Here is a 27,999-nt window from a genome sequence, read left to right as displayed (position 1 = left end):
CCTAGTATTCTGCGTTGTGTTTGTAGTTTGAGAGTCAAAAAGGTCTGCTAATACTCACCTTCTCGGATTGCTGTTCCGGGGTTTTTCTTAGCGCTTTGATCTCTCCTCCGGACCTCTCCTGGGTCCTGATTGCTAGAAGAGTTTACTCTTTCCCGAGCTCTACTGGACGTCCTCTTCCTCTTCCAGCCCTTTTTGATCGGTCCCCCAGAGCACCCCTTTGGCCCCAGGTTTTACAAACGCGTATAGAGACCCTTCACACCGATTCGCTTCCTCCGTAGCCGGCCAATTCCCTCGCGGGAGGATGGAACCGCGGCTTTGGAGTCCGCACTCGCTCCGTGATCAGATCACGTCTCACACACGCTTGTCCAATCACCCCGCTCAACCTTGCAGTACTTACAGCAATTTTCCTGCGAGGATGTCTTCGTGCACAACTGACTTTTTATGAGCTACCAAGCCGCGGCTTCTCTTCCCGAGCTCTTCCTGGATCCGTATTTCTCTTTTATTGTGGTTTTTACCTCAGCCTAAATTTGGTTCGGGTGTCGGAGTGAACTGCGGAGGTTCTCGGCTTCCCAGGCCGCTGAAATCAGCGGGGGTACCCCCCTGGATAGCGAGGTTCTCCCACAGTTTTTCCGATCCGAGTCACGGCACCAGTCTGTTATAAATGCAAAGGCAATTTTGGGATAAAATCAAAGAGAAATTTATTAATAAACAATAATAAACAGAAACAGCGATAAAAACCCACAATAAAAAGAACAGCGCAGCGCTGGGTGGACAGGGGTCTACACCGGAGGTATAGGTTTCCCAAATCCACGTCTGAGCATCCTCAGGATTGGGGTTTTATAGGATTTTTAAGTCCTCAGGCCAAAATTCCAGGCAAGTTCCATTCACCAAGTGTCCTTGATTGTCCAGTGAATGGATTTCCTGACCTAGAATGATGACATTATTTTCGTGTCCGGCCAGAATCTCCTCTCATGCAAAGGAGACTCTGTGTGTTGCAAAGTTAAGTTTTTCATGACAGGGTGGTGGAATCCGGGTTGGTGCCGATGAGTATCTCGGCCGGGTTTCCTCCTTTGTCTCCCCTGATTGCTTTTTCAACACAGAAATGTTTGAGTCTGGCGAAGCCTTTCTTTTGGAACTTGTCTTTTTTCTATTGATCGGTTTCTCTACCCACTGGAATCCGCAGGGCGTTGCTTGGATCCGGAGGTAGATAATTTCCCGAGCTAGTGTCATTGTTTTCCTGATGATCCGTGTCCTGTGTGTTTGTTTGGGTTGATGGGCCGGTTTTGGTTAGTTATCTTGGGCGTTGCTGGCAATCAGCAACTCCTCGGCAGAAAGCCTCATCCCACTTGGGGGGGGGAGGCTTTTCCATGCTTTATATTTTGTTCTGTTTCTACAAAACATATCTTTCTTATACACTCCGAATTTTTAATACAACCATAATTTATTACAGAATCATAGTCTCATCAGGTTTGGAAGAGACCCTCAGGCTCAGCCAATCCAGCTGTCTGCCCAGTCCTATCACTGTAACCCCTAACACACATCACCCAGCACCAGACCCAGACACCTCTTGAACACCTGCAGAGATGGGGACTCCACCACCTCCCTGGGCAACCTATTCCAATGCCTGACCACCCTAACAGTGGATCTTTAATTTTAATCTCTCCTGTCTCATCTTAAGGCTGTTTCCTCTTTTATTTTTCCCGTAGTCATGGCAGAAGACAAGAAGACTATCTGTAAGGTCCCTTCCAACTCTAAACCATTCTATGCTTCTACGTGTCAATCATTTAAATAGATACGTATTTTTTGATGACATTTACACACCCATTTTATCAACAGGTGGCCACAGCAAATGACCGGGAAGCTCTTGATCTCAAAGTTTTGTTCGCACCACTGTAGTTCTCAAAAAAGGGTGTCCAGGTGTGAGCAGAAAAAAGTCTGCAACAGTGCAGATGTCTTACTAACAGTAACAGGCATCTCTATTATATGCTTTGTTTTTGCTTTTTTTTGAAAGAGTTATGTTTTTGAAAATCCTATGTTTACTAGGACTATTAGAATTTGGCAAGTTAGGCTCTTTGTTTTTAAGACAGTTGGTGCTAGTGTAATCTGTGTGAAAAACTAGTGTTTTAATGATTGCAATCCTTGGCTTACTGGCATGTATTGAGTGACAAGGTGGTTGAAAACCTGAAGTAAAAATGCAGGGATGGGGTTTTGTGTTTCAGACAGTACACAGAGCTTGTCTGCCACCATCCATATATGTTGCTGCATCCCTGTGTGGTGATACTGTAAAAGGAAGCTGCAGTTGCTTTGCTTTGGCATTTGACATTGAAGGAGCATTCCCTGAGCTGGATTTAAGAAACTGATGTTTATTTCTTTAAATATTTAATTTTACTGTATGTTTGTGTGGTTTATTTTATCTTTGTATTCATGGAATTTTTGTGAGTTCATTTTAATTAAAGAAGAGGTCTAGATTGTTTAAATGGTAGACTTTCACTATTTGATTGAAGCTTCTTCTGGTGTACTGCCAGCCAAAGCTGCAGGGCAAAGGTGAGACCGAAGCCCTCTTGCCAAAACTTGAGGAAGCATGGGATCCCATGTTTCTGGCCTTACAACAAGGAGTTCTGCCATCTCCGTGCTGCAGGTGAAGCTTCTCATTTGCCTTCATAGTTTTCTTGTGTAGTTTCATAATGCTCATCCTGTGTTTGACATGGGGTGAAGTGACCTGGGTGGCTCACGGCAGGGAGAGATGTATTGGCCTGAGAGTTTTGCATCTTTACTGAGTCGCTTTTTTGGGTCTGACATGAGCCTGGAGTTTAGCAAGATCTGCTGGTGTTGGCTTCCACACCCTGTTGGTTGGTGTTCTTCTGTAGCAGAGCCTGAACTTACCTCATACAAGGCTTCTTGCACTCAGTGTGATGCTTAAGTCACTTTTGGGTCTCAGTCACTGGGCATGTTGTCAAGACACTTTTCTTCCATGTGTCTGAGCACTTTGCTATAGTACACATGTTTCCAGAGAAGGACAAACTGGATGAACTTGAAGAGGTGAAGGGACCTGTCTGTGTTTTGGAGGGATCTGTGTTGTAGAGAGATCTGCCTGCAGCAGAGGAATGAATGGAACCTTCCTGTTCCTCACCCCTGCTTGTGCCTCACTGCAGATTTACAGGCAATGTTCATGAACTGGAGAAGTCAAACATGAAGTTACATTTCTTCTCAGCATCTTCACTTTTGCTGTTGTTGTTGATTTTTAACTGTATTGTGCATCACTGGCAGGGTGGTGGGGCAGCCCCAGTGAGGAATAACACAGCCTTTCCAGCTGGCTCCACACCAGGGCATGATTGAGACCCTGTGCAGGACCAGGATGAACCCAGCTGGCTGCTGCCACTTGGGCACTGGGAGGAACATCCATCTTTCTTGTTAGAAGTGCTGCAAACCTGTATACCTGTCCTTTAAATAGTCTTTCTTGTGCCTCATCTCCCTCCCCGCTTCCTCAGTTTATATCAAGAGACTGTCTAGGAAAATACTTGGCAGTACGTAGCTGTGTTGGGGCTCTGTATATCTGTGGCTTTTCTCCAGACTACCTGAAGAAGAGACTGCTAAGTGATGGAAATGATAACCTGCAAAAGTTACTTGCTAATATCAATGAAGTCAGAATAAGATTTCTTTTCATATTACTTTTTTCTTCTTTTGACAATGAAGATGTTTAGGGATTGACAGAAATTTGCTTTTGTATATATATGTAATGAAAATGCAAAACCAAATTGTCTGACTACATGACAGCAGTTCTTTGTTTGCTGATTCAAGGGAGAAACTGCTAAGTAAGGTTATGGTTAGGCTATTTATTTTTTTATTATGTGTTTTTTCTATTTATGCTAGCACTAATTTTTCAGTATTAATATCATACATAGAGGGTTTTTTTCCATCCTAAGGCTGTTCCATCCTGCTCTGCATCAGAAAAGCAAAGCAATATTATGCTACATTCTATTTTCTCATTAATATTGCTAGTATAGAAAGTCCTTCCTTTTCTTCTTTGGCTTCTTTTTTTCTTTCTGTTTCAGATTTCTTCTGAATCTTCAGATTTCTTTTCATCATTTCATGCCACCTACTTCTACCAGCAGACTGAGTGCACAAAAAAGGTGTGAGGAATTCATAAGCCCAACCCAGATATTTTCAGTTGTTCAGACTCTTCCAAATTTAAAATAAGCAGCTAAACTTGTTATGTGACACCAGTCATATATGTTTAATTTAGCTGTCATTTGCCAAGACTATAAACATGCCAGGTATTCATTCAGTGGAAGATTAAACTTTTAAATCATAATTTGCTTTGCGAGAAGAAGCTGTAGTGAAATTAAATTCTCACTCTTCCTACCCTGTCTCTCTGGACCTAATCCTGTGGTCAAGGACATGTGTGATACAGCATAGCTTGCTTTTAACAACAGCATGGTCAGGATAATTTGAATAAGGTTGATTCATTAATAAGTCTTTAGATATTAACTGGGAAATGGGTCTGTGTGCAAATAGTACTTTCATTAAGGCGTGTATGCAGGGCTTGAGAACATGGAAGTGTTTGATTTACTCAAGGTGAACTTTTTGATGCTTATCTCAAGCATATGTTAGGAGGCCTCTGCTTCTGGGCATTCATTTGCTGCTTCATAATAAGCACAAAGGATATGTGATTTTTGATATCAGTGAGCATGGTTTTTGACACTTACATGCCAGGCAAAACCTTCAGTGTACTCTGTTACTGTGCTTCTGAGCCTAGCAGACCAACTGCTCTGTCAAATCTAGTGCATCCTCTCGTGAGGATGTGATATTTACATTATAGCCAACAACTGAATGTTTGTAAATCAGTATCACAGAATGAACTAGGTTGGAAAAGACCTTGGAGATCAAGTCCAACCTAAGGCCTCACACCACCTTATCAACTAAACCATGGCACTGAGTGCCACGCCCAGTCTTTTTTTAAATACCTCCAGGGACGGTGACTCCACCACCTCCCTGGGCAAGGTGTGTCCAGCCATTGAAATGGGCTTCTCATTGTGTGAAGAATTTTTTTTCTAATGTCTAGTCTGAACTTCCCCTGGCACAGCTTAAGACCCTGATGCACAAACATCTCCGTGTCTGGATGCATGAATGCCTCCATGTCTGTTTCTCTGGCTCTGAACATGGATAGTGATGATTCACAAGTGGTTATGATCTCTCATGTCTTCCATTATTGCATAGTAATAGTTTTGTCATATAATTTTGTCACCCCCTACTCAGGGTGAGGGAAAAAACATTTGGTCAAGCAGTTCCTTAAAATACTCATCTTTTGCTGGCTGAGGCTGATCTGTTCCCAGATGCTGTGAGATTGAATTTAGCTTGCTAGCAGGCCTGGAGCAACTGCAATCTGAGTTGAAAATGTACTTGCTTTGAAGTGGCATCCTTTTGTGAAGCAACAAGGAGTGATCAACCAGATCTGCTTGTGCCTGTGTCAGTATAGTCCATAATAATTTCTTTATTCATATTGTTGTAGAGGAAGTTCATAGAAGGGAAAGCAATTCTGTACAGAAGCAGCTGAATCTAAACAGTGAATATAATTTATATACTGTTTAGTCCTACTTCTTATATATTACTGACTTAGAAGCAGAAATGATGGCATACAGCCAGATAGCACTCACTCTACATCAGATAGATGTGCATGATATGCATTTGGGTAAGGGGAGAACAGCCTTTACATGCTGTGTCATGTGAAGGTGTGAAGGAGGCCCATGCTTTTGTCAGTTATCATGTGCAGCAGCTGTGGCTGTGGAAATGCTTTTGTGTTCATGGCAGAAGAATGCACCCTTCCTTCCCATGCTGCTGTGAGTAGCCCATGCTAATTCAGCAGCATTTAACCTGAAGTACATGGGTCAGGTGAGCTTTCAGGAATCACTTGGATTGCACCACTGTTGTTTCTTCCGGGCTAGAATTAAAAAACAAGGGAGACAAGTCCCTTCCACTTTTGTTTTGGTAGGTGTAACTCCAGGTTTCTTCTGCCTTGTTTTCATTATTGATTTGCAGTTTATGTTGGGCTCAGAAGAGAATTATTTGGAGGACCATGGCTCTGTAAGCTGCATGCAGGATTTTCCTGTCTGGGAAGTCAAATAAAAACGAGAAGGGATGCTAGGTGTGCTTGCTAACCATTGAGTGTTCTCATCACTCCTGGGTAAGCACAGTGCCAACACATGTCACGTGTTAGGCCCTGGCTCAGGGAGTGCTCTCTCTATGCTGGTAATTTCACCAATTAGCACTATGCCACTGGCCTTCCTACTTCAGAGGAGCTGACCAGAGAAATTGTGGCAGGTCTGGCTTTATCTGGCGTCCTCAGATTTCCTTGACCTCTCTGACTCATTTTAGAACTGGAAATGATGAATAGTCAGGGTGGTAATACATGAAGATAGCCTGGTTTGCTTTTTAAATTGATTTTATTTTCCTCTCTGCCCTTTTATTTTTTAAGACATTAGTTGTATTCTTCTGGTTTTCCGTAAGATGTATGTCGTGGTTTTAAAGCAGTAACTAAAAAAATTACTTATTTCTTGCTGTGAGATATGGATTAGAACAAGAGCGAAACAGGCTTAAAACTTAAAAGGAAATAAAGAAAGTTTATTAACAAAACTACAAGAATAAGAACACCAGAATAAACTTCTAGAAAACTCTTTTATTCCCCACTACCCACTATTCCCTTGTTCACATGACAACATAGAGACAAAAAACTTTGGAACTTTGGTGTTTAAAACAGTCCTAATTCCTGCTAGAGTCTTTTCATCAACCTTTGTAGAGAAACAGAAGTCTTCTTCTGCTAATCTATGGAGTTTCTCACAAGAAAACTACTTCTGTTATAGCTTTCCATTTCTCTGATGTCAGCTGCCCGGAAATCTGTCATCAGTTCACTCCTCCCATTTCACATCACTCTGAGGTGTGTATGGGGCAATGAGTCCAGGGCCATCATTTTAAGGATGAGTTATTCAAAGGCAAAAGTTCTCTTCATCTGTCTCTGTGAGCTTCCCTGGAAAACAGTTTTCTCATTGTCTTCAGGGCCTCAAATCTTCGCCTCGCTCTGTTCCAGCACCACACTGTATCACAATTACTCTACTTTTTATTCAAAATCCACACTTTGAACACGCTGTTCCTCCCAATATACTCTGTCATGAATTGAAGGAGTTTTTTTTCAGGACACTATTGTCCATCTCCATAGCTTTAACAGAAAAATATTTCAGCTGAATTAAAGCATCTCCTTATTCTCTACCTTTTTTGAAGCTTAACTCTTTACTGTCTCTGATAGTTTATAAAGTCTTTTTACATGTTGATTACTCTCTTTTTCTTTCTCTGGAAAAAAGGATTAATCTGCAAGTCTCATCTGGGTAATGAAAAGGTTAAAATCTTGCCCAGGCTTTCTAGATGGTTCTGTGATCTCTGCCAGAGCAGCAGCTGGAGTTGTCTGTGATGGAAGATTCTTCATGGCTGCTCTGGAGAGTGTGGTCACTGTCCCAGCCCATTGCAGGTCAAGAGCTTTTTCTTTCTTACTTGGCAGTCTCTGGTGAATTCAGTTACAGCAAAAAACCTGCAGCCGAGCCAGGGACCGGCCTGGCCCAGCCAGAGCCCGGAGCAAGCCCTGCAGGCCCCATCTCCCGGCCGGGAGCCGCGGCAGGCCCAGCCCAGCCCCTGTCCGGGCCGCATGGACTGGGCAGGGGAGGGGAAGCCAGCTAAAGCTCAGTTACCTTTCACAGCCAAGAAACAAAGAGAACAAGAGAACTCTGGCTTTACATTTTAAGGGGGTGTTCACAAGTTGATCTCACTTTTCAATGGTTAAAACTGCTGTCAATTCTTAGAAATGACCGATAATTGGTCAGGAGAAAAGACTCCCATCAGCCACCAGCAGCTTCAACTTCCTTAGCTCTCAAAGCTATCTTAAAGGTAAAGTCACCCCATGACAATGTAGTAAGAACATCTAAAAGAACTGCCTTTGCATAGCTAAAAGACAGCTGGTTGGATGCCCAGGGCAGTACCACAGAGTCACTGTCCACTTCTCAAAGCCTCTCTAGGTGTCATGCTGGTGATGCTGGGTGTTCTCCTGGTACCTGAAAGTTGCATTCTCACTGGGGGAGCCAGCAAGTGGGGCTGTCAGCACAGAGGTGAAACTGTTGAAAAGCAGAGGAGCTCTGCTGAGGTTCTGCCAGAAAGAAAACTTGGCTTCTGCAATGTCAGTGGCAAAAGACTTACTGGGTTCACTGAGTCCAGAATATCTTTGTTGTGGTTTTCATCAGCTGTGAGGAGGAAACTCTGTAGTCAGACACTTCCAAAAGTTTTCATTCATTGTTGCCAGGTGGGATCTTTCAGATGGGACAGACACCTTTATTTCAACAGAGTCTGCCAACAGCTTGTGTGGCCATGCAGTGCTAAAAATAAGATGAAGTTTATTTCATTATGCTCTTTGCCTGTATTTTTTTGAAAAATATTTATTTGTTTTTTCACCGGTTAGTTTAGTTTCAGTATAATTGACAAGAGAGAAAGAAAAGCCTAATGTACTAGCTTTTCATAAGTGTCTGGAAAGTGGGTGTCTGGTAGGGAGAAGAGGCCTTGTAACCACCTTGTAACCAGTGAGGTGACAGCTGCAGGATAAGGTCCAGAATTGAGGACAGTCATTAAGTGTTCCATCACTGAAAAGAGCTTGTGAGACTTGTCACCCTTTTTGATATGAAAAGCAGTTCAGGCAAGACAAGGAGCCTGGAGGAAATTTGATGTCATTAATGCTGCTGTTTCTTTGTTTTTGACAAGGAGATGGAAGCATTTTCTCTTGGTTAAAAGACCAGCTCTAAATCACAATTTTTTGTTGTTTGCATTTGAAGATTTGTGCCTCTTGAAACTTCTAGTATAACTATTGCAGTTCATGTTTAAGGTAGTCTAATATATCCTGTTTGGATATCTTCCTGTGTGGGTGTTGTAGGCTCTGCTGAGTGTGCATCTGGCTCAGGCATGTCTACAAAATCTTACAATCACTGCTGTGATGCAGTACTCACAGGGCAGCCTCAAGCATGTTTGCGCTGAGCAGCATTTAAAGCTCCTCAGCAGCAGGTTCCTCAGCCTCCTGTTTCTCGGTGATGTTTTCTCATGGATAACATGTAACGCCATTCCTGTGGCTTCCAGTCTGCTGACAGGAAGGGCTTGGCTTTATTCTGTAAAGTCCATAATGGTCCTGACTCCTGCCTTTTTCCTGTGTCCTGAGCCAGTGCCACACAACAGTAAAATGCCCACAATAATCATCCCTGATTTGAATGTGTGTGATAAAGAGGGAGGGTATTTGGCTCCTTCCTCTCTCATTTGATACTGTCTGGGTGTGTTGACAGCTGTCTGATTTATCAAGATTTTCTTCATAATGTGCTCTAGTTTGCACTACATGAAGCCTATATCCTTTTTGGTTTTGAGAGATTTAAAACCATTAAGTAATGCATATGCCTACAGGATACATTAAACAGAATTGTAAATGGAAACTAACTAAAAGATGGGGTGTGCTGGCATATAAAAATCATTAAAACACTGGATGGCTTTGGAATTTTGTTGGTTTGGTTTGGTTTTTTAACTAACCAGTGCCATTATGCTTATTTATCAATTACATAAAAATAGTAGAGTTCTCTTTTCCTGTTGAAGCATACCATACACAGCAGCCTGATTTAGTCACAGATGAAGGAACTGGATGACATTTCAGTTGAGCACAAGCAATGTGATATTTTTCTTAAGTGTTTTCTTTATTTTAGTATTATTGTTGCTTGGAATGGAGTGAGACTAATAGCTCAATACTTGATAAATGGGGAAAAAACTTTATAAGTTTGCGGAATATGAAGGAAGAAGTCGAAAATATTGGTGGGGATAGGATTGGATGGCTGTTCACTGAATGCTTTGCACTACTGCTTTACTGTTTTCTCTGAAAGTCAGTTTAACATCAATCTTTTGATTTTGGTCAGCTGAGGTGGTGATGGTTAAACATATTTGAGTCCCAAAGCTTAAATGTTTATTGTTTGTATTCATGTTTTGGTTCATCTGCAACTTCTCTTCTGGCAGATGTCATTGTGAAAAGAGCAAGGTTTCACCATCCCTACCTAGAGTGCTGTTTTTCTACTTTGCTTTTCCAGACCACATTTTTTTTGAAGGTGAAGCTTCTTACCTATCCTCCAGCATGAATTGTTGGTGGGATTTTGCTTGGAGCATATCTCTCAAGCTAAAGAGTTAAAACTATTTGTCTGTCTCTGACTGAGAGATGCGATATCACTTTAGATTGCAGAATTTTACCTTTCCAAAATAGAACTTATCTGTGCTTTTTTGCCTTTAACCACCTAAGACTATTGTTTTTCTTCAGCATGTGATTCAGCAGATTAGGTAAATAATTAAATTATATTAACTGCTCTCCCATTTCATTCCTCTTTACTGATATGCAACCCAGTGGAGTTGTACAGCATGGAACAAGCTTGTAGTGTGGTCTTTGCCGCACACTGAATATGTGGGTGGTATTTTAAAAGTCCTATGATATAGCTATTAGTGATACAGACCTTACAGTGTTTTTTCAGGCAGTTTTTTCATTAACTGCAGTGGGCATGTACCCAAATCCTGGGATTTGGCTGCTTTTTAAAAGATTTTCTTTAGGGCTTGTCTTCTACTTTGTTTTGGGAACTGATACAGGTAGATCTATTAGTCTCCCTAGTACAGCTGTGGTTACTAAGTGTAAAAGCATTTGTAGGCTCCAGTGTTATTCTTTGGTCAGTTAAAGCCCACCCCATGTTCAGGTCCATCCCTGCCTTCACTTGGAGAGAGAGCTTTCTAAAGTAGCAGTGGGGAGCACGGCATGGCCCATGCACTACAGGAGGTCAAGTCAGAGTGTCTCTGACTTCTTCTGGCCCTAAAAATGACCCTTGTGAAACTGGTATGTCAGCTGCTCTGTACCAGATATTGAGGGAATGCCTTAATGCCTGCAAGGAGAATTAGGCTTTTGTTGGAAGATAATACACTATGATTCTTAATCAAAAGTGTGGGTGATGTATAAAAACTCGAATATTTAAGGATACCAGCCACAGGCAAACAAATCATTTGGCCTTCCTGTCAGAGGGTGAGGCCTCAGTTGTTCAGCTACATTGTGTCAGTGCAGGAGTCTGAGTAGTCCCAGCTGGACAGAAGACTAATCTTTTTTGGTAGCTATGCAATGTTTCACAAGGACCAGAGTGGCCAGGTCTCTGCTGTGTTTCGGGACACATATCAGCCTCTCATGAAATGAGGAGATGCCCCGGTAGCAAATTTTATAACTGTTATTCACTGGCACATCCAAGACTGGGAAACAGCAGCCCAACACATTTAAATGACTGATTGGTTAAGCTTGTGAAAAATTTGAGATTAGAGAGATATTAGGAACTTCTTCCATTAAACTGTATCATCTCACCTTGACTTCTGTTTATTTTTCATTAACTTCACCCTTGGGCAACCATGATTGTGTACTTCCATCCCTGCTTCCTCTTCTACAGATGTGCTCACTCTATTCCCTTCTGGTCTTTATTTCTTTTTCTTTTCTTCTGGCAAAGAAACTTTATTTTTAAAATACATAAAGCTGTAGGGTTTCTCATCAGTAGAATCAAATGGAAGATCAAAAATATAATTGAATAACTTCCATTTCTTTGACAGAAACAAATTATTTTTTCTTGTCTGTTTTGGGTGTCTTTATCATGCCCGCAAGGAAATAATTTTCATTGTGTCTGTCAGTGTGATTCTGCCTTAAAAATGGAATTATCTTTTACAAGTAATATGAAATTCAAATAAATGTTTGAAAAAACAAAAGCGTAAAATAATTGCATACTATAATAGCTATGAAATTCAGAGTAAAGACTGGACTGCTAAAACAAAACAGCAACTTATTTAAAAAAATAAAGTAGAGAACCCCAATTGTTGCTTGAGCCATATCCACTAATAATCTAGTTTATTCCATCTTCATGTCTGCTGAAGATTTCAGCTCTTTAGAAAGTGTAATATTTGTGCAATATTATTAATTTTCCAAAATACTGTAAAATAATATTGGAAACAAGTTACTACAATAGTAATGCATTCTAGACCTGTAACCTGCATGAGTTATTTAAAGGTTTACATTACCTATGTTGCACATAATTGTAACAAATCTTTTATTGAGTTTAATGAATATTTATCCTGTGGTAGAAAAAGTAAACTAGAGAATGTTATTTGATAGTTTTGTTTTGATTTTAATTTAATTGGTTAATTTAAATGTTATAGATGGCAAAGACAAATGGAGTTCTAGTTTATACTGTAAAGCCATATGGATGAATTTGTGCCTCTTTAGTAGTTTTGGAAGTTATCATGCTGCCCTGGTGTCTTCTCAATCTCTCTGAGATTTGACTTTTGGTTTCCATTTTCAGAATTCTTGAGATTCCTTTATCTTACTGCTATCTGTTTGTACTTCCTTTACATTTGTGTTGTGTTACACTTTTTCTGAGCCGCTGCATCAGAAGCTGAAAGGATTTTACTTACAAAGAGGAAACTTGGTGTGCCGTTTATTCTGATATAGTGATTGTCTCTTTAATAGGCAGTGATCTGGGTTTTCTTTGTTTTGTCATAAGCAACAAACAAAGAATGAAAAGGAAATGTTCTCTGAAAGATATCTTCTTCACAAGTTAGATTGCTGAGCATGAATGACTTCTACCCTGCTGTGTCTTGCTGGTTTGGAATATGAGGTGTGTGTCTCAGTGCTGGGCTTCTGACTTTGCTGCAAGTTGCCAGGGGAAGGGGAGCACGTGAGTGAACATACTCATCTGCATTTTTTTCTTGCCTGTGTGCACAGATTTCCTCTCAAAAGACTGTAGGAGTCCAATCACCTGAAAATCAAGAATGTTTATTCCCACGTTTCCTGGTTTTCACACAAGGGATGCTGTATCTCTGTTTGCTCATCGCTGAGCACTCACTTGTTTGTTTATTTCTCCTCATTATGGGATGTGGTGTATACAACTGTCACAGAAAAACCCTTTGCACCTGTTTAAGCCTTTTGACCAGACTGAAAATTGACTTGACCAGACTATTCTAGCTGGCCATTACATAAAAAAATGAGTGTTTCCTATAATTCTGCTATGATCAGGGATGATCGACTTTTTGTTTTGTTTCGAGTTGGATTTTTCTTGGTTTTGTTGTTGGGTGAGGTTTTTAAGGTTTCTTGGTGATTTTTTTTTCTCCTTTTATTAATATTCTTCATTTTTTTTCCTGAAGTTTCTGTTTGTGTGTGTTTGTGCTTTTATGCTTTTGTTGTTGTTCTTGCTTGTTTAAAATGAATGGTTAGAGAGAGACTTGGCATAGAAAGAACAAGATTTTACAAACTGTTGAATTATGGAGCACTTGCCAAAGTCCTGCTGACACGCATGGAATGAAGTCTGTCCCGTACCTGTTAAGTTGCCTTTGTTTTACAGGGCAGAGAGGATTATTTATTGGGAATGGTGGAAATGGATAGCACTTCACTGTTTCAGTTTCTTCTTTTTGTGTGTGTGTGTGCTAAACCTTATCTGAAGAAAGGCAATCTCTGCACAGTTTTGCCATGGGCATGGAAGTCCCAGAACCACTGCTGATCAAAAGAGAGATCATGTTTTTCTAGGATGGGATTGTAAAGTCCAGGTTACATCCTGTTGCTTGATAGTTATATATTAATGAATTGTAGGTCAAAAGGCCTTGGGTTACCTTGTCTTGAAGTTCATAATTTGATGAAACTTCTTTTCATTTCTCTTGCATTTCTTCTGTGCTGAACTACAGAAACACTGATCTTATTGGTCAGTTTCCTTGTTTTTCCTTTTCCATCTAGAGAAACCTGGTGCTTTTACTGAGAACAGTGCTGGTAGGTGATTTATATATTCTGCTTATTTATTTCATGACTATATGCTTTTTTTTTTCATTTACATTTAAGTGAGAATAAATTGTTCAAGCCCCAGTAAAAGCCACTGTACATTTGTGTATTAGAATCAGCTGCGTATTTTCACTGTCTCTGTCTCAAGGACTGGATGAAAGCATTGATGTAACCATCAGTTAAACCTGATCATAGACCTGAAGTGTTCCCACTTGTAACTTCTCCTGCAGACTAGGAGCTGGTACAGGTCTTAACAGGTATCTCAGTAGTGAGTACAGTGAAAGATGTTTGTGGAGAGAAGACGGCTGTTGAACTAAATTTAGGCTGAATTTATCTCACACTGAAGAATGGTATGCAACTTTTTTATAGTATGTTGTGGTTAAAGCATGGAAAATACCCTTGCTTCCCATGCTTAAAAGAGGTTTTTAAATCACTCACTTTCTTTGTGCATTATTTTAGTGGGGTAACAATAAGGCTTTTATTACAGAGTGCTTTTGTATTGTCCTTCATAACCATTGTTGCTCTGACAGAGAAAGATTAATTATTTTTCTCACTCACATTCAATAGTATTAACAGGCTTCTAGGCACCTTCTGACTGCAGTTGCTAGAGCCTGTCAGAAAAAGCAGCTGCTCATGTCAGATCCAAGGCAGAGCTAAATCTGTGGATTTCAGTCTGCAATTTGTGGAGCTACATTCTACTACAGAGATGTTTCAGAAAGTTGGCTAGAAAATGCAAATCTGTGCCACATATTACTCCTTAAATGTGAACTGCAAAGGCATCTGCTTCCACTGAAATAGTTTGAGATCTGTCATTAGGAAAATGTTGAAAACCAGAAATTTCAAGCAGTCAAGTGAGAATATGTGAGTCACTATTGTGGAAAAGTTCCTATGAGGTCACCTGAACTGTTGCTAGGTTAGAGACTGCAGTGGGAATGTTTTCCATTTTCCTTTCTCTAATGTCTCTGAAGGAAACAGACCTGCCCTGTCCTTTCTGGACAAAAGAAAAGGACAATTGTAGTATCTAAAAGGCCCCGTCTGAATAATGCCAAAAAGAATATGCAATGTTATATGGAGTTAAAGTGAACATCGCTGGTCAATGTATGGCTGATGCTTTTGTTGGTGTGATGCCTGATTTGCTGGCACATTGCTCACACTGCCCCCATCTCACCCCCGGCCTCAAGCAGTTTTATACAAGGTTTCTAACTGCAGATTTGGCTGAGGAGTACTTAAAAGATTTTAAAAATACGTTAAAAAGATAAAAATCACGCTCTCATTAAGGTGTCTGACCTTGTTTGTCTGTTCCCATAGAAAACCTCAGGCAGATTTATGTTATCACCAGGGAACAGACACCTTGTGTAGTATACTCCTGATTTACTTCGAGCTCCTTCACTAGCTCCAAAACTCAGTCTTTCTTTGCTTCTTCCCTGAAATTTCAAGTGACTACATCTTCAGCTGATTTCAATTTCATGATTATTTTATTACTATTGCTTTATTTCTTCTTTTTGTTCACGGTGAGATCTGGAATTTATAAGGTAAATCATAATTGCAGCTAGTTCTGCCAGGCTCAGAACACCTGCTCAGAACATCTTTTCTTTCTGCCCCCTTTGGCAATTTGTCAGGAGCACTGTGCTGGAATTATCTCTAACATTATAGAACAAACTTCAAAAACAAAAAAATAAAAGCTTGTTTTAAGAAACAAGTTAAACTCTATAGCGACTACTACTGATGTAGTTGATATTATGAAGGGCACGAATTACATGATTTGTAAATTGATGTGAAGTTCTTAAAGTGCACGATTGTAAGGCTGTGTTGGCATGAATTTGGATATAAGCAAAATTCCCATGTCTCTCACCCCCTGCTTACAAAAACTACTGTAGCTAAACATAAAAGGATCTGAGCAGAAGATGAATCCAAATTTCTTTTTATTTTTCTTCAATAGCCAAATAGATTAAGAGTTTGATTCATGGAGAGTCAAGGTAGTTAATTACTTGTCAATGCTCTGAACTTCTCATCACCTCGATGGGGAGGAGCGTAGGAGCTGCAAGTTAGTGATTGATGACTTCATGCCTCAGAATATATAGGATAAAAAGATGAATGTTGAAGGAAATTTCTGATGAAAGAGAAATTTCTCTATACTAGTAAATAAGGCAGTACCTCTCCCTGCATATCTATAGAGAATGCTTTTTGGTATGCACACAGGGAAGGAAAGACAGTATCTTCATCGCTGGTGATTTAACGCTCCCTCACTGAGATCTCACTGAAATGATCATTTTCAAGGAAGTGTAAAGAATTTTTGCAAATTGAGACATGTCACAGAGATTGTTGGTCACATGCAAATACTGATTACAAAGTATGGAGGGTTTCGATTGCCTCTAAACACTTTTATTTTTTTTGTTGGTTGGTTTGGGTTGGGTTTTTTTTATTAATATGGTAAAGCTATTACTTTTTTCTTCTGCCAGGAGCTTACAGTGGTAATCAAAACACTATATTTAGTCCTTTTATCTGTGAGAATAGAAGTTATCTCTTTTTAAAGAAGAGTTTCATTTGGTATTTCAGTTCTGTTTTGGTTTTTTTTTTTCCCTAAACAGAGTTTTGCCCTTGGTTGATTTGCACACTAAGCTTTTCCAGCTTTTAAGGGTTAGAGTGCTTTTTCTGTACTCTTCCTTTCTGGACCTCAGTTCATGTTGTTTGCAGGGCAAAAATCGTGCGAAGAATCATAATCTCTTCCCACACCCTAAAAACAGGCAGATTAAAAAATACATGCAGTAGGCCTCCATAATAATTTCTAAGTATTTTACTGCTTTATCCATCTGTTGCACTAAAATCTGACTTAAACTAAGCATAAATCTAGTCAGAAGAGGTCACTGGAGTATTAATCATCTGAGTTAATCCTTTTAGACATGTGTTTGGTATGAGGCCAGCTATTCAGAAGCTGAACAGCACACATATGTTGCTTATCTGTCTGGCAGCTTGCCAAAGAAGTAAACTTCTGTGGTGGGTTTATATCTCTGTAAAGTATGCTGCTTGTTTGGTGCAAGCTGATGCAGCTTTTCTGTACATCACACATGGTGCATAGCCCACTTCTGAAGAATGAGTTCCTTTCAGGGTGCTTTCAAAGAGCTGTAGTGTTGGTGTTGCATGGTAAGAAGTGATATCATTCACAGTTGACCTTTTCATGGTGCTTCCCTATGAAGTATGATGAGCCAGATTTAATGCTACTAACTTAGAGGAGAGGAAGAGACAATATTTCAAGTAGAGTAATACTGTGGAACCCAAATATAGCTGAATGAAACCTCACTCTGCTTCCACTGCTGGCATTCTGACTTGGAGGAAACATTCATGTACATAAATACAACTCTTTCTTGTGTCAGGTCTGGACTGGATCCAGCATTTCTGTTTCTCACTTCATAGCAGTATGCTTCATACTCGACAGAAAAACTGTTATATCATATCCTAATTATGGAACCGATTTATCCCCTGGGGCTTATAAAGCAAACAGTAGAAATGAGTGCATCATTAAAAAATTAGCTTATTTTTAGAGGGCAGCTAGAAACAAAAGTGCAACTCCACTGAAAAGGTTAATGATGAAAAAAAAAATTACTTCCATTAAAGGAACTTTTTAAAACATTCTGAGATTATGGCCAAAAGAACATATACTTCTTAGTAATGTGTTTGGATTTTCTTTCAAGTAATTTTAAATTTTCTTCTTGCCTTTCTTCTCAAGGAAAAGAATGAAAGCTCGTGCTCCCCCTCCACCAAATCAACCTTCTGCAGCCAGTAGAATTCACAGTGAGCACAAGTCACCTGCAGAGACAGCTGTGATTTCTGATCAGAACCTCGTGAGCATGAAGGAGAACATGATCAACAGACTGGTCAACTTGATAGTTGTTTTACCCAGTGGGGTGGAACAGAAGTGCACAGTGCAAGGAAGGTAAGACTTTGATTCCCACTTTTTGAAGCCTTTTGTTCCCTATGGGATACTTGCTGATGCTGTCTTTCTGAGTTTATGGGGCTTCTCTGTCACAATTTTTTCCGGATTTTAAGCAGCTGTTGCACCAGAGTCCTGAGAGCCACGTACAAATGACCCTCTTTTCTGGGGCAGGAAGGATTTAGCAGCTATTGTGTCACTGTCTTCCCCATTGATCAGCACGTCTATGGATGTATCTCTTTCGTGTAGTGTCACTGTGCTTAGGTTGTATCACATCTCATAATCCAGAGTGGGCTTGCTGCAGGGGAAGTAGGTGCTGCTGGCAAACAGTCCTGACAGTACAAGTGCCTGGAGGCATGCCAGGAAGCAGGCTCGGCTGGGAAGATGGATGATTCATCGCATTCAGATATCCTGCCTTCACAAATACAGTGCAGTTGTGTAGAGAGCAAAGCATCTGCTTGTATTTAGCTTGCCTTTGATATACAAAAGTGTATTTTTTTTTTCTTTCCACGGAAAGAGAAAGGGATTTTCCTTGTTACTTACTGGGTAAAATCAAGAGCAAATTGTATTGGAAAGGTAATTTTGAGATGATTCTGTTCACTGTGGGAACTCTTCTTTATCTTCATTCTCTCTGTGTAAACTGTTTTGAAAGAAGGAGACATTACTTAAGGAAATAATATGGAGAAGTTTCAAAAATATAAACAATACTATGATGAAACCATAACAAACAATGTTGTGGTCAGGAGTAGTCAAGAAACTGTAAAAAATGTCAACACCACATTGAAAAGGTATGTAGGTACCTGTTGATAAATCAGATTCTGTGTTTATTTTACATTTGATGTTTTCAGTAGTTAGTCTGCATTCCAGCAGAACTACTTTCTGGTCCAAAATATTAATCTGTGTTGGCTGTTACCCTCATAGTGCATTTTAATGGCCGAGTAGGATGTGTAAACTGGTGTTTGGTGTCTGGAACTTCTTTCTTCCCCCTACTTTTCTTGTAGAAATTAACATTCACTTATCCACTCTTGGGAGACACATGCAACTTGTGAGTGTCCACCTCAAAGCCAGAGTGATGTTAAAGGTTTGAAAGGAAAGCAGTTCTTACCAGAGCTCTCAGATAAGATGTGTAGTGATAGAGTTTTATAGGGAGGTCTGGACTTAATGAGAGAAAGAGAACAGGCCTGGTAAGCTGAACAAGGACATAAAACTCATTGGCCGTTGGATCCCAAAAAAAGGTGGTATTTCATTGGCAAATGCAAGCCACCTGGGAGCTGACAAGAGGTTAATATTCATGCAGCATTTTGTATTGAGATGTAGATAATTGCCATATGGATAGAAACTTTTCCCTCAAAAGCAAGCAGTACAAGAGCACTTTAAGAGTGGTCTTCTAATGTCACTTTTTGAAGAGCTTTTTTTCTTTTTTTTTTAAATAAAAGCTACAGGAGTAAAGAACAAGTAGAAAGAACAGTAAGTATTCTGTGTCTCACACAGGTGCTTATCATTATGTATCATATACACTGAGACTGAGTGTTTTGTTTATTGGTCTTTAGTCTGTGGACAAAAACCAAACCTGAAAGAAATGGCAAATATGTAACTTCACACATTTCTATGAGGTTATATATATCATCTGCATTAAGCATTCTAAGCAACCAAAGTATTCTTTTTGTTGTCTGTGAAGGTGCACGTTTCTCTCCAGGGTCTTCATGACAGGTCTAGGCCTCTGATTTAGGTGACAATTAAATTCCTGCTTTTGTTAATGTGCTAATCTGCACATCACTAGTGTCTAACCTAAGCAGTGGCTGTTCTCCCTTAGTGCTATCTTGAAGACTTGGAGTGGAGAAGTTAGTGACACTGATAGCCAGCTGTGGGAAGTAGAAGATAATAGAAACTGAGGAAGGGGAATTAATCATCCTAACGAGCTGTGAAATAAGAAAAGGATATTCTGTAATAAGCACTGTATTGCAGTGGTATCAGTCTGTGAATCATGTGTGCTACTGTTCCTTCTAATCACTGGGAGATGCAGTTTTCTGTATGTTTGCCTTGGTGATGTTTTTAGGCATGTGGAATAGTGAAAAATAATAGTGTCAAGATTATCTGAAACTTTTAGTGAGGGACTTGTCCTAAGTCCCCAGGCTTGGGTGAAAGCCCAGTTTTTTTCAACTTTGCATTGTTTTGGTATTGTGAACTAAACGGCTATGAAATACAATGATACTCAGGGGTAAACATTAAATTACAAAGTTACTGGATTTTAAAAAATGTGGTGGTTGTTTTTTTGATGGGTTTTTTTTTTTTATTTTAGTTTTTGGCAAGTGCAAGAGCCAGTGCAGGTAATGAATTATTTTCCCTGTTCACTCTTTTTATCTGTGATGATATCATGGAAGGACATTTCAGAAAAATCTGCTGTTGTTTATACTGCTATAAATCTTCAGTATTTTTGTTGCGATCATTAAAACTGTATTCTGCAAAATCTCTTTTTGGCTACCCTGGGGAAATAGCTTTTCTGTTTCAAAAAAATTTGCAAATACTTGCCCTGGGCATATTTATAATGAAAAATTTTTCTGTAATTTTAGGAAAGCAGTTCACAGCACAACTAAGTCTACTAGATTATATTTGAAAATATAAATATGTAGTTAATTAGTATCACTTAAGATTATTACAAATTAACTAAAACTAAAAATTACATCTTTTAATTTCATTGTATGTATGCAAAGCAACATGTAATTTAACTTTGTTCTCTATGTAAAAATTTGCTGTAAATATCAGCAAGAGGGCAGAAAATTCTCATTAAGTTTTCTTGAAAAAATACTTTAAGAAAATAACTGTGTGCTATTTAAAGATATTTTATTGTAATCTGAAACCTTGAAATTGTTTTATTTATAAAAGTTAACTCAAGCTGACAGTATATCTCTAATGGTTTGTTTCCATCTTGTAATACAATGTGTTTGAGAATTTGGAAATATGTAGTGCAGATTTTAGTACAAAGCTGAGTCCTTAGGGAGTTTGTGCAGCAATAGAATAGTATTAACAAATAGTTTTCTTTTTGAAAGAATTTATCCCTAGGAACTCTACTGTAAAACATGTGGAAGTATTCATGAAAAATTGTTAGCCTACTTCCCCTTGAAAAGGAGGGAAACACTATTCTGTGTTTGTACTTGTGTATGAGTGCTAACTGATGGGCTGAAGGATAGGTAAAGCATTGGCCACTTACACATTTTATGCATGTAGATCTGTAGCACATCCACACAAGCTGTAAACAGGTCTGAGAGAGGTGATGGGTAGACATTTAGGTGGAAAGCAAGTGGAAAAGCTCCAAAGTTACCAGTTTTCTGTTTGTGATTCTCAGTGGTAGTAGTTTCAGTGGGTAACCTGTAAATAAAGGGGTCATGCAATCTGTCTCTGTTCACACTGGGTGGCACTGAGGAGGACATCCTGCTTAACACAGATACAGACATTAAATGTCGGCAGGTTGGAACTCAGTAGCTTTTGAAATACATTGCAATAAAATTGGGATGTTAAAAGGTAAGTGTGGTTTGGTTTGGTGTTGTTAACATGTGGATGACCAATATGCGGAAAAGGAAACTGGACAGTTGTTGCTCTTGCTGTTATCTTACATGTTACACAAATTCTCTCATACATATGATGCACAGAGAGCAGAACACTAGAAGAAATAATAAACTAGACAAAGCTGGAGTCCAATTTTGCAAATATTGGAGGACAGAGTTCAGTACAGAGTACAAATTATATGGTGCATAAAGCTAATGTCATCACAGAAAGAATGTTCTCAGTAATAGACTCTTTATTGTGGTTTTATAGCTCAACATACGCAACAGTGTCTCAGGAGAGATTGAAGGGATGAAATTGGCCTAGGTTGGTAAAACATTAAAGGTGTTGTTAGAAGATGAACAGGGCACACAGCAAAAAGACTAAAAATTAGTTTAACAAAATACTGAATACTAGTCAGGTCAAAACTACACTAGTTCAGTGTAGGCTAAGGGAAAAAAAAGTTGTACTTTTTGAACAATTTGAATTTTGAAGAATTTGTAGAATTTATGTTGGGAGGGGCCACTGGAACACACAATCTCTAGGCAAGTTTGAATACCTTTAGGGAGGAGGTTTCTGGAGTTCTCTGCACCCCTGTTCCGGGGCAGGAACCATCTTTATGGAGACAATATGTTTACTAGTACCTAAACGGAATTTCCTATTCAGCACTTGTCTCTTGCTACTTGTCCTCTTGCTGTATACTGGCAAGAAGAGTCTGTCTCTGCAACCCTACAGTTCATAGTTTCAGACAATAGCAAGGTCTCTTTTCACTTTTCTTGTCCTAAGGCTCAAAAGCACAGTCCTCTGTCTCTTCTTGTGTGTCATCTTGATGTTCCTTCTGTGGACTTGCTCAATTAAGGAAAATAGGAGCCAAATGTAGAGGAGCAAACTAAGAAAAGAAACAAAAACATTTATGATTGTCATATTTATCACACTTACTGAATATATTTGGATACAGCTTGCTACTTAGTGTGTACATTTTTGTTTGTGTAGAAAAAGTTGTAATCTTTTTATGAAGTACCTATTGTACTTTGGAGCATGAGAAAATAATGGCTAATGCTATTTTCTGGCTTAAATGCAAATAGTGAAAGAATTTGAGACTTTGGGTCATCCACCTTCTTTACACTATTATGTTTCTTTTCCATCAATTGCTACTGTAGATTCTTCATGCGTACTTGACATTGATCTAAATAAAATAGAGTCTTCCCTCCAGTTTTAGAATTTTTTCTTTTTTTTCTATTTTTTTTTTTTTTTATTTAAATCATGGAATCACAGAGTAGTTTGGGCTGGAAAGGACCTTAAAGACCATCTAGTTCCAATCCCCATGCTCCAGGGACTTGCTCAAAGGCCCATCCTGGGCTCTCATGCTTCAAAGGATGGTGCATCCACAGCTTCTTTGGACCTGCTCCTGTGCTTCACCATCCTCACAGTGAAGAATTTCTTCCTAATATCTAATCTAAGCTTACTTTCAGTTTGAAGCTATTACTCCTGGTTCTATCATCACATGCTCTTGTGAAAGGTCCATCTCCAACTTTCTTGTAGGCCCATTTAGGTACTGGAAGTCATTTGTAGCATGAAAGTAGAAGGTAAAAAGAAAGCTGATTTTGATTGATAGAATACAACTTTACCCTGCACACTTCTTTTTAGATGTACAAGGCTACATTTTAAAATGGATTTCTCTGTGTGATCCAAGGAGGTTAAGCCAAACCACACCCAAAACATCTCAGTTGTTTTATACTTCCTAAAAACCATACGCCTCTGCTGCATTTTGCTGGAGAAAACAGGAAACAAGCACTCTGCTTAAACTTGATCAGAACTTCAGCATCAGTGTTCAGCTGACAAAGTAGTTATTCTTTACTGTCCAGAATTGGCATTAAATATCAAACAGTTTAGTAATGGAATATCAAAACAGAGCCAAAGTACTCTGCTAAGAATAGTCATATGGACCTTCATGTCTGAGCCTTCAATTATGTTCATTCTGCAGTTTTTCTTCTGTCCTCTAGTATTTGCTTGTCAGTCATTAACCTTTGGAGTCTATTCTGCAGTGTCTGGTCACTTGCCAAAAATTTCAGCAACATCTTACTAAAATGAAAAAGTAAGGTGTTTCGTAGCTGAGTAGTTGGAAAGGCAGGACATATTTAACTTTATTTTAGCTTTAGATTTAAGACCTGCCTGAATTTCGAAACGGAGTATGTTCTGTAGATCATGTAGAGACAGACCAGATCCCCAAGCAGGTTAAAAGAAAGCGGAGATCTTTGGAACAAGATGGAAGCAAAGGAAGAATTGACTCATTGCATCTTCCAAGAGCCATATTCAACCCAAGGTTAGAAAGAAAAGTTGGTCTAGATTAGTAGATTAACATTCTCTTGCTGTGTTTTTTGACTCCCTTCTGTGGAAATAAAACTAAGTCCCATTTAAAATCAAATTGAACTGTATTATGGTTTAGAAGGAAATTTTTTCAAGTTGGTGCCATTGAAATCTGATATAAGAATAACTTCATTGCAAGGATTTCCCAGCTCTTTTACTTCGCTTCTAACACATGAATTTTGAACTTTGTGGAATTCCTCTCCTTTCCTGCTTTCCTCCTTTCCTCTCTCATCTCTTTTTTTTTTCTTTACATCTCAGAAGTTTTGTGAAAATTCTCCACAAATTTACATTTTTTAAAGAGCATACAATTTGCTTTGAAGCTTTTTCAAAAGCTTCAGCTGTATTTTCAAATGGTACAGATGAAGGCTAGGGATGCTTTCCATGGAACAATTGTATATTCTGAGCAGCATGGCACAGGTTAGAATGTTTCTGACTTCCTTAAGTGTTCTGTTTAATGCATGCCTGTTCATAATCAGCAATAAGGTGAAATGTCAGATTTGGCTGGATTTTTGAATTGTCCATTGTCCAGACAAATCTGTTCAAGTTCATGATTGTCTGTAACTTATTTTCTCTGATGTCTGGTGTAGATTCTGATTTTGTTATAGCTGTGGTACTGTTGCTGCTGAATATATTTTATAATTTCAGTGGTATATGTGTGGAATCATAAACTCTTATTTTGATGAACTATCTTCTTTTTACAAGTACTTTTTCAAGAGACAAGATAACTGTCCAAATTTGAGTGAATTATCACAGTATTATGCACTACAGAAATATATTACCGTTCTAATTTAAATATAAATGTCGAACACATAGGACACCATGTATTGTGATTCTGCCAGGTTATTTACTTTTCTCTAAAGCAATAGTAAGAAGGCTGAGGAGAAAAAAAAAAAATCACATGCAAATTTTAGTTTAAAAGAAATATGTCTGTAAACAGACAAGTTGACATCTGTATCAGGAGAACTGATAAGCACTTTAAAAAAAGTGTGCACCGCTGCACATTTTAATTAATATTAATTAATGTAAGTACTGGTGTACGTATTAGTGTCCTGTAGTTTGGACTTAGTAGCTGTAAATGTCTGTTGGTTTGTGGCATGCAGCAGGTCAATTAAACATGGTTGTGAAACACAGATGTTATCAACTTGGGGACAGTGTCAGAATGAGTCATCATGAAATTACCTGATACAGTTTGGATTTGGGTGCTACACATTTGTATTTGAACTCTCTATTTTAGCAGTTGCCACACTACACTCTTTGTTCTGAAGCCTCCTATACATATTAATGGCATTTTTTTTTCTTATTTGATCTTCTGAATTCTTCCCTTTTCAGTGAGATCATGTATTTAAAATTTTCCACACTTCCCAATTTTCCAGCTCACACTGTGTAACTCAGTTAAACTTGAAAAAGGTTACTGTAAACAAGGTCCTCCCTCTTCTCTTGCATGGGAAGAGCTCTCACCTACCAGGTAATAAGGAATTTCTCTAGTTTTCCATTTTTATTGTCTTTGCCATAAGCCCTCCAGAGTTATTCACCAACTTCTTGAACAGTTGTTGGCCAACAACATACATTCTACATAGAAGGAAGATTGGTGGCCCTCCACAAGATAATTTCCCAAGTGCGAACAGCTTGCAGTTTAAAGGGTAATTCTTGAGCTACAGATGTAATGGTGCTGGCTAAGAGCCTATGGAAGATTTTATTTTCTTTGAATTTGCTTGCATTTTTAATCTGTATAATTTTTTTCCAGTTAAAACATTAAAAGAAGTCCCAGTTCTTTTGGCAAATTTGCTGTCTGTGCATTTATTTTCACTTCTGCTAGAAGACACGTATCCCACTGTATATGACAGGTTCCAGCTGCAGCTGATATTTTTTTTTCAGCTTACATTGTTTTATTGGGGTCAGACACTGCTTTATGAAACCAAAAATTTTTAGAAAAATGACCAGTTTAAATAAACCTATTTTCTCTGATCCTGTACAGAATTTTTGGGGAGAAGGCTGGGAAAATAAAAGAAACCTTCATTATCATGGTAGAGAATTTCTGGGGTGTGGGGAGGCACAGTTCATATCTGCTGTATTAGGCAGTATTAAGCTCCAGTGAATATTGAGCTCCTGAATGGAGTACCTCTGTGTGGAGGTACAAAATGAAAAGGGACAGTTGCTGACTCTTTTAAAATCTCATGTTATAGGAATAATATTGAAGTAATAGCTGCTGACAATGGGGCACTCAAAATCAGATGGTTTTGTAGAGGGTTAATATCTTCACCATAATAAATTTGGACAGGTCCTCTTGTACTGGAAAATACTGCTGGTGTCAAATAGATGTGGAGAACTCAAAGTAGCAAACTGGAAAAATAAGCCCTATCTTCTATTTGTTCCAGATTTAAGCTCTCCATTTTGGGTGATGTGATTGTTCAAATCTAGGTGGAGTTTACCAGACTGGGAGTTCATAATATATTCACATTAAAGAACAGAATTTGAACTGCAGCATTTAATGTACGGATTTAGTACATTTTGACCCTTATGTTAGCTCAGTTGGTCAGAGCATGGTGCTAAAAGCACCAGGGCTGTGGATTCAGTCCCCGTGTGGACTTTTCACTTAGGAGTTGGACTTGTTAGATCCGTTGAGTCACTTCCAGCTCAGAATATTCTGTGATCTGTGGTCTAGAAATAAATAAAGGTGCACTTTGTCTGCTCTTGGTTTATGTTTGTTAGTGCTATGATTGGCACTGCTGTCTGCCTGATACTGAATAAGTAGTTGTGAGCTCAGAAACAGACACTGAAGTGTGAATATGTTTCATTCCTATTGTTTTATCTGATCTGTTTAACATTTCAAAGCACTAACATTGTTCCCTCCCGAAGATGGTACATCCACAGCTTGTGTTGTCTTTTATCCCCCATCTTAAAACTGAAGTAAATTTTTCTCATGCTAACAGTGAATTCTTCTTCCTTGTAGCAAAGCTGTGATGGATGTATTGGTTGACTTATGCAGCCAGTATCGCTTAAATCCATCCCAACATAGTCTTGAACTAAAGTCTTCGGGAACTCAACAAGTTCTGAGTTACAAGCCAAACACTTTGATAGGAGCACTGGATGTACAGACAGTACTTCTGAAAGAGAAGATTCCTGAAGAGAAGGCAAAGCGACCTCTGCCAAGGGTCCCTGAGGTCAGTACTCTGTAGGGCTAAAATGATGCCATGAAACATCATTCCGTTCCTATTCAGTTCTTCCAATCTTTCCATCTTTAAGCCAGATGGGAAAGACTTGGGATAGACTATAACCTTCTTTACTAGCTTAACTGTTTTTCGTGTAGATTGGCAGAGGCTAGTCTAGACATGTAGAACAAATGTTAAGCTCCATTTGGTTGAATAGGTGGAAATCTGAAGATTGGGGTGGTTGGAAATTGCAATAATGGCTGAAATCAGTGTTGTAGGAGTCGGGGTGTTGTGTGGAGATAGTGTTTTGGTGATATTTTGTGTACCATCTTCATTGAAGATATGGGAGAAGGCTGATCATTAATAAATGTGTTTCACAATACAGTGAAGATTAATAAGTAGTCATTTTCCAAATGTTTGCTGAAATTTTTTATTACTCTAATAACTATATCTGATTATACTTTTCCACCTTTCAGAGTGGGACTTGTAAATGTTTACATTACATCTGCTTCTGATTCCTTTTCTTTCTTTGCATGTTCTTGTGAATGTCTCCTTAGTGGAAAGGGAGGTCTGAGATTTTATTCTTTCAAATATATTTTTGGCAACGTGGGGTAAGTTTGCTTAGGAACAGTCAAGACAATATGAAAATCCCTAGTGCTTTTCTCATTGTAAGAGGACCGATCCATCACAGCAGGGAGACTGAGAGTTTATGTTTGTTTCTGCAGAAATCTGTGAGGCTGGTAGTGAACTACCTGAAGACACAGAAGGCTGTGGTTCGGGTTAGTCCAGAGGTGCCTCTCCACAGCATCATCCCAGCTATTTGTGAGAAGTGTGAAGTCAGTCAAGAGCACATTGTTCTTCTGCGGGATGGCATAACTGGGGAAGAGCTGGAGCTTACCAAGTCTTTGGAGGAGCTAGGGATAAAGGAGCTGTATGCCTGGGACAGAAAAAAAGGTGAGCCAAGACTGAAAGCAGCCCCTGCAGGATTATATGACGTGACAACCATATTATGGGCAATTAAAAGCATTCATGCTGCCATTCTTTTGGGGTCCAGCTGAAACAGCAGAGTGAGATCTCAGTCTGGAGAGCAGTGTGGGTTTCTTCAGTGAGCTGTGCCCAGAGCAGCAGCC

At 39.2% G+C, this 27,999-nt stretch overlaps 1 protein-coding gene across 9 annotated transcripts in view; it reads left to right on the top strand.

Moving 5' to 3' along the window:
• The window catches only part of COBL (cordon-bleu WH2 repeat protein), a 168,501-nt gene that overhangs the window by 36,182 nt on the left and 104,320 nt on the right, over positions 1 to 27,999 (top strand). For all 9 annotated transcript variants that reach the window (XM_058830781.1, XM_058830782.1, XM_058830784.1 and 6 more), the window contains 3 exons: positions 17,610 to 17,816; positions 26,671 to 26,881; positions 27,595 to 27,823. In XM_058830781.1, coding sequence (XP_058686764.1) covers positions 17,610 to 17,816; positions 26,671 to 26,881; positions 27,595 to 27,823 — 647 coding nt within the window. The remainder of the gene's footprint in view (positions 1 to 17,609; positions 17,817 to 26,670; positions 26,882 to 27,594; positions 27,824 to 27,999) is intronic.

Source organism: Poecile atricapillus, chromosome 2 (assembly GCF_030490865.1).
Source record: "Poecile atricapillus isolate bPoeAtr1 chromosome 2, bPoeAtr1.hap1, whole genome shotgun sequence".
NCBI lineage: Eukaryota > Metazoa > Chordata > Aves > Passeriformes > Paridae > Poecile > Poecile atricapillus.
Note: the sequence above shows the minus strand (reverse complement) of the source record. Positions and strands in the feature narration are given on the sequence as shown.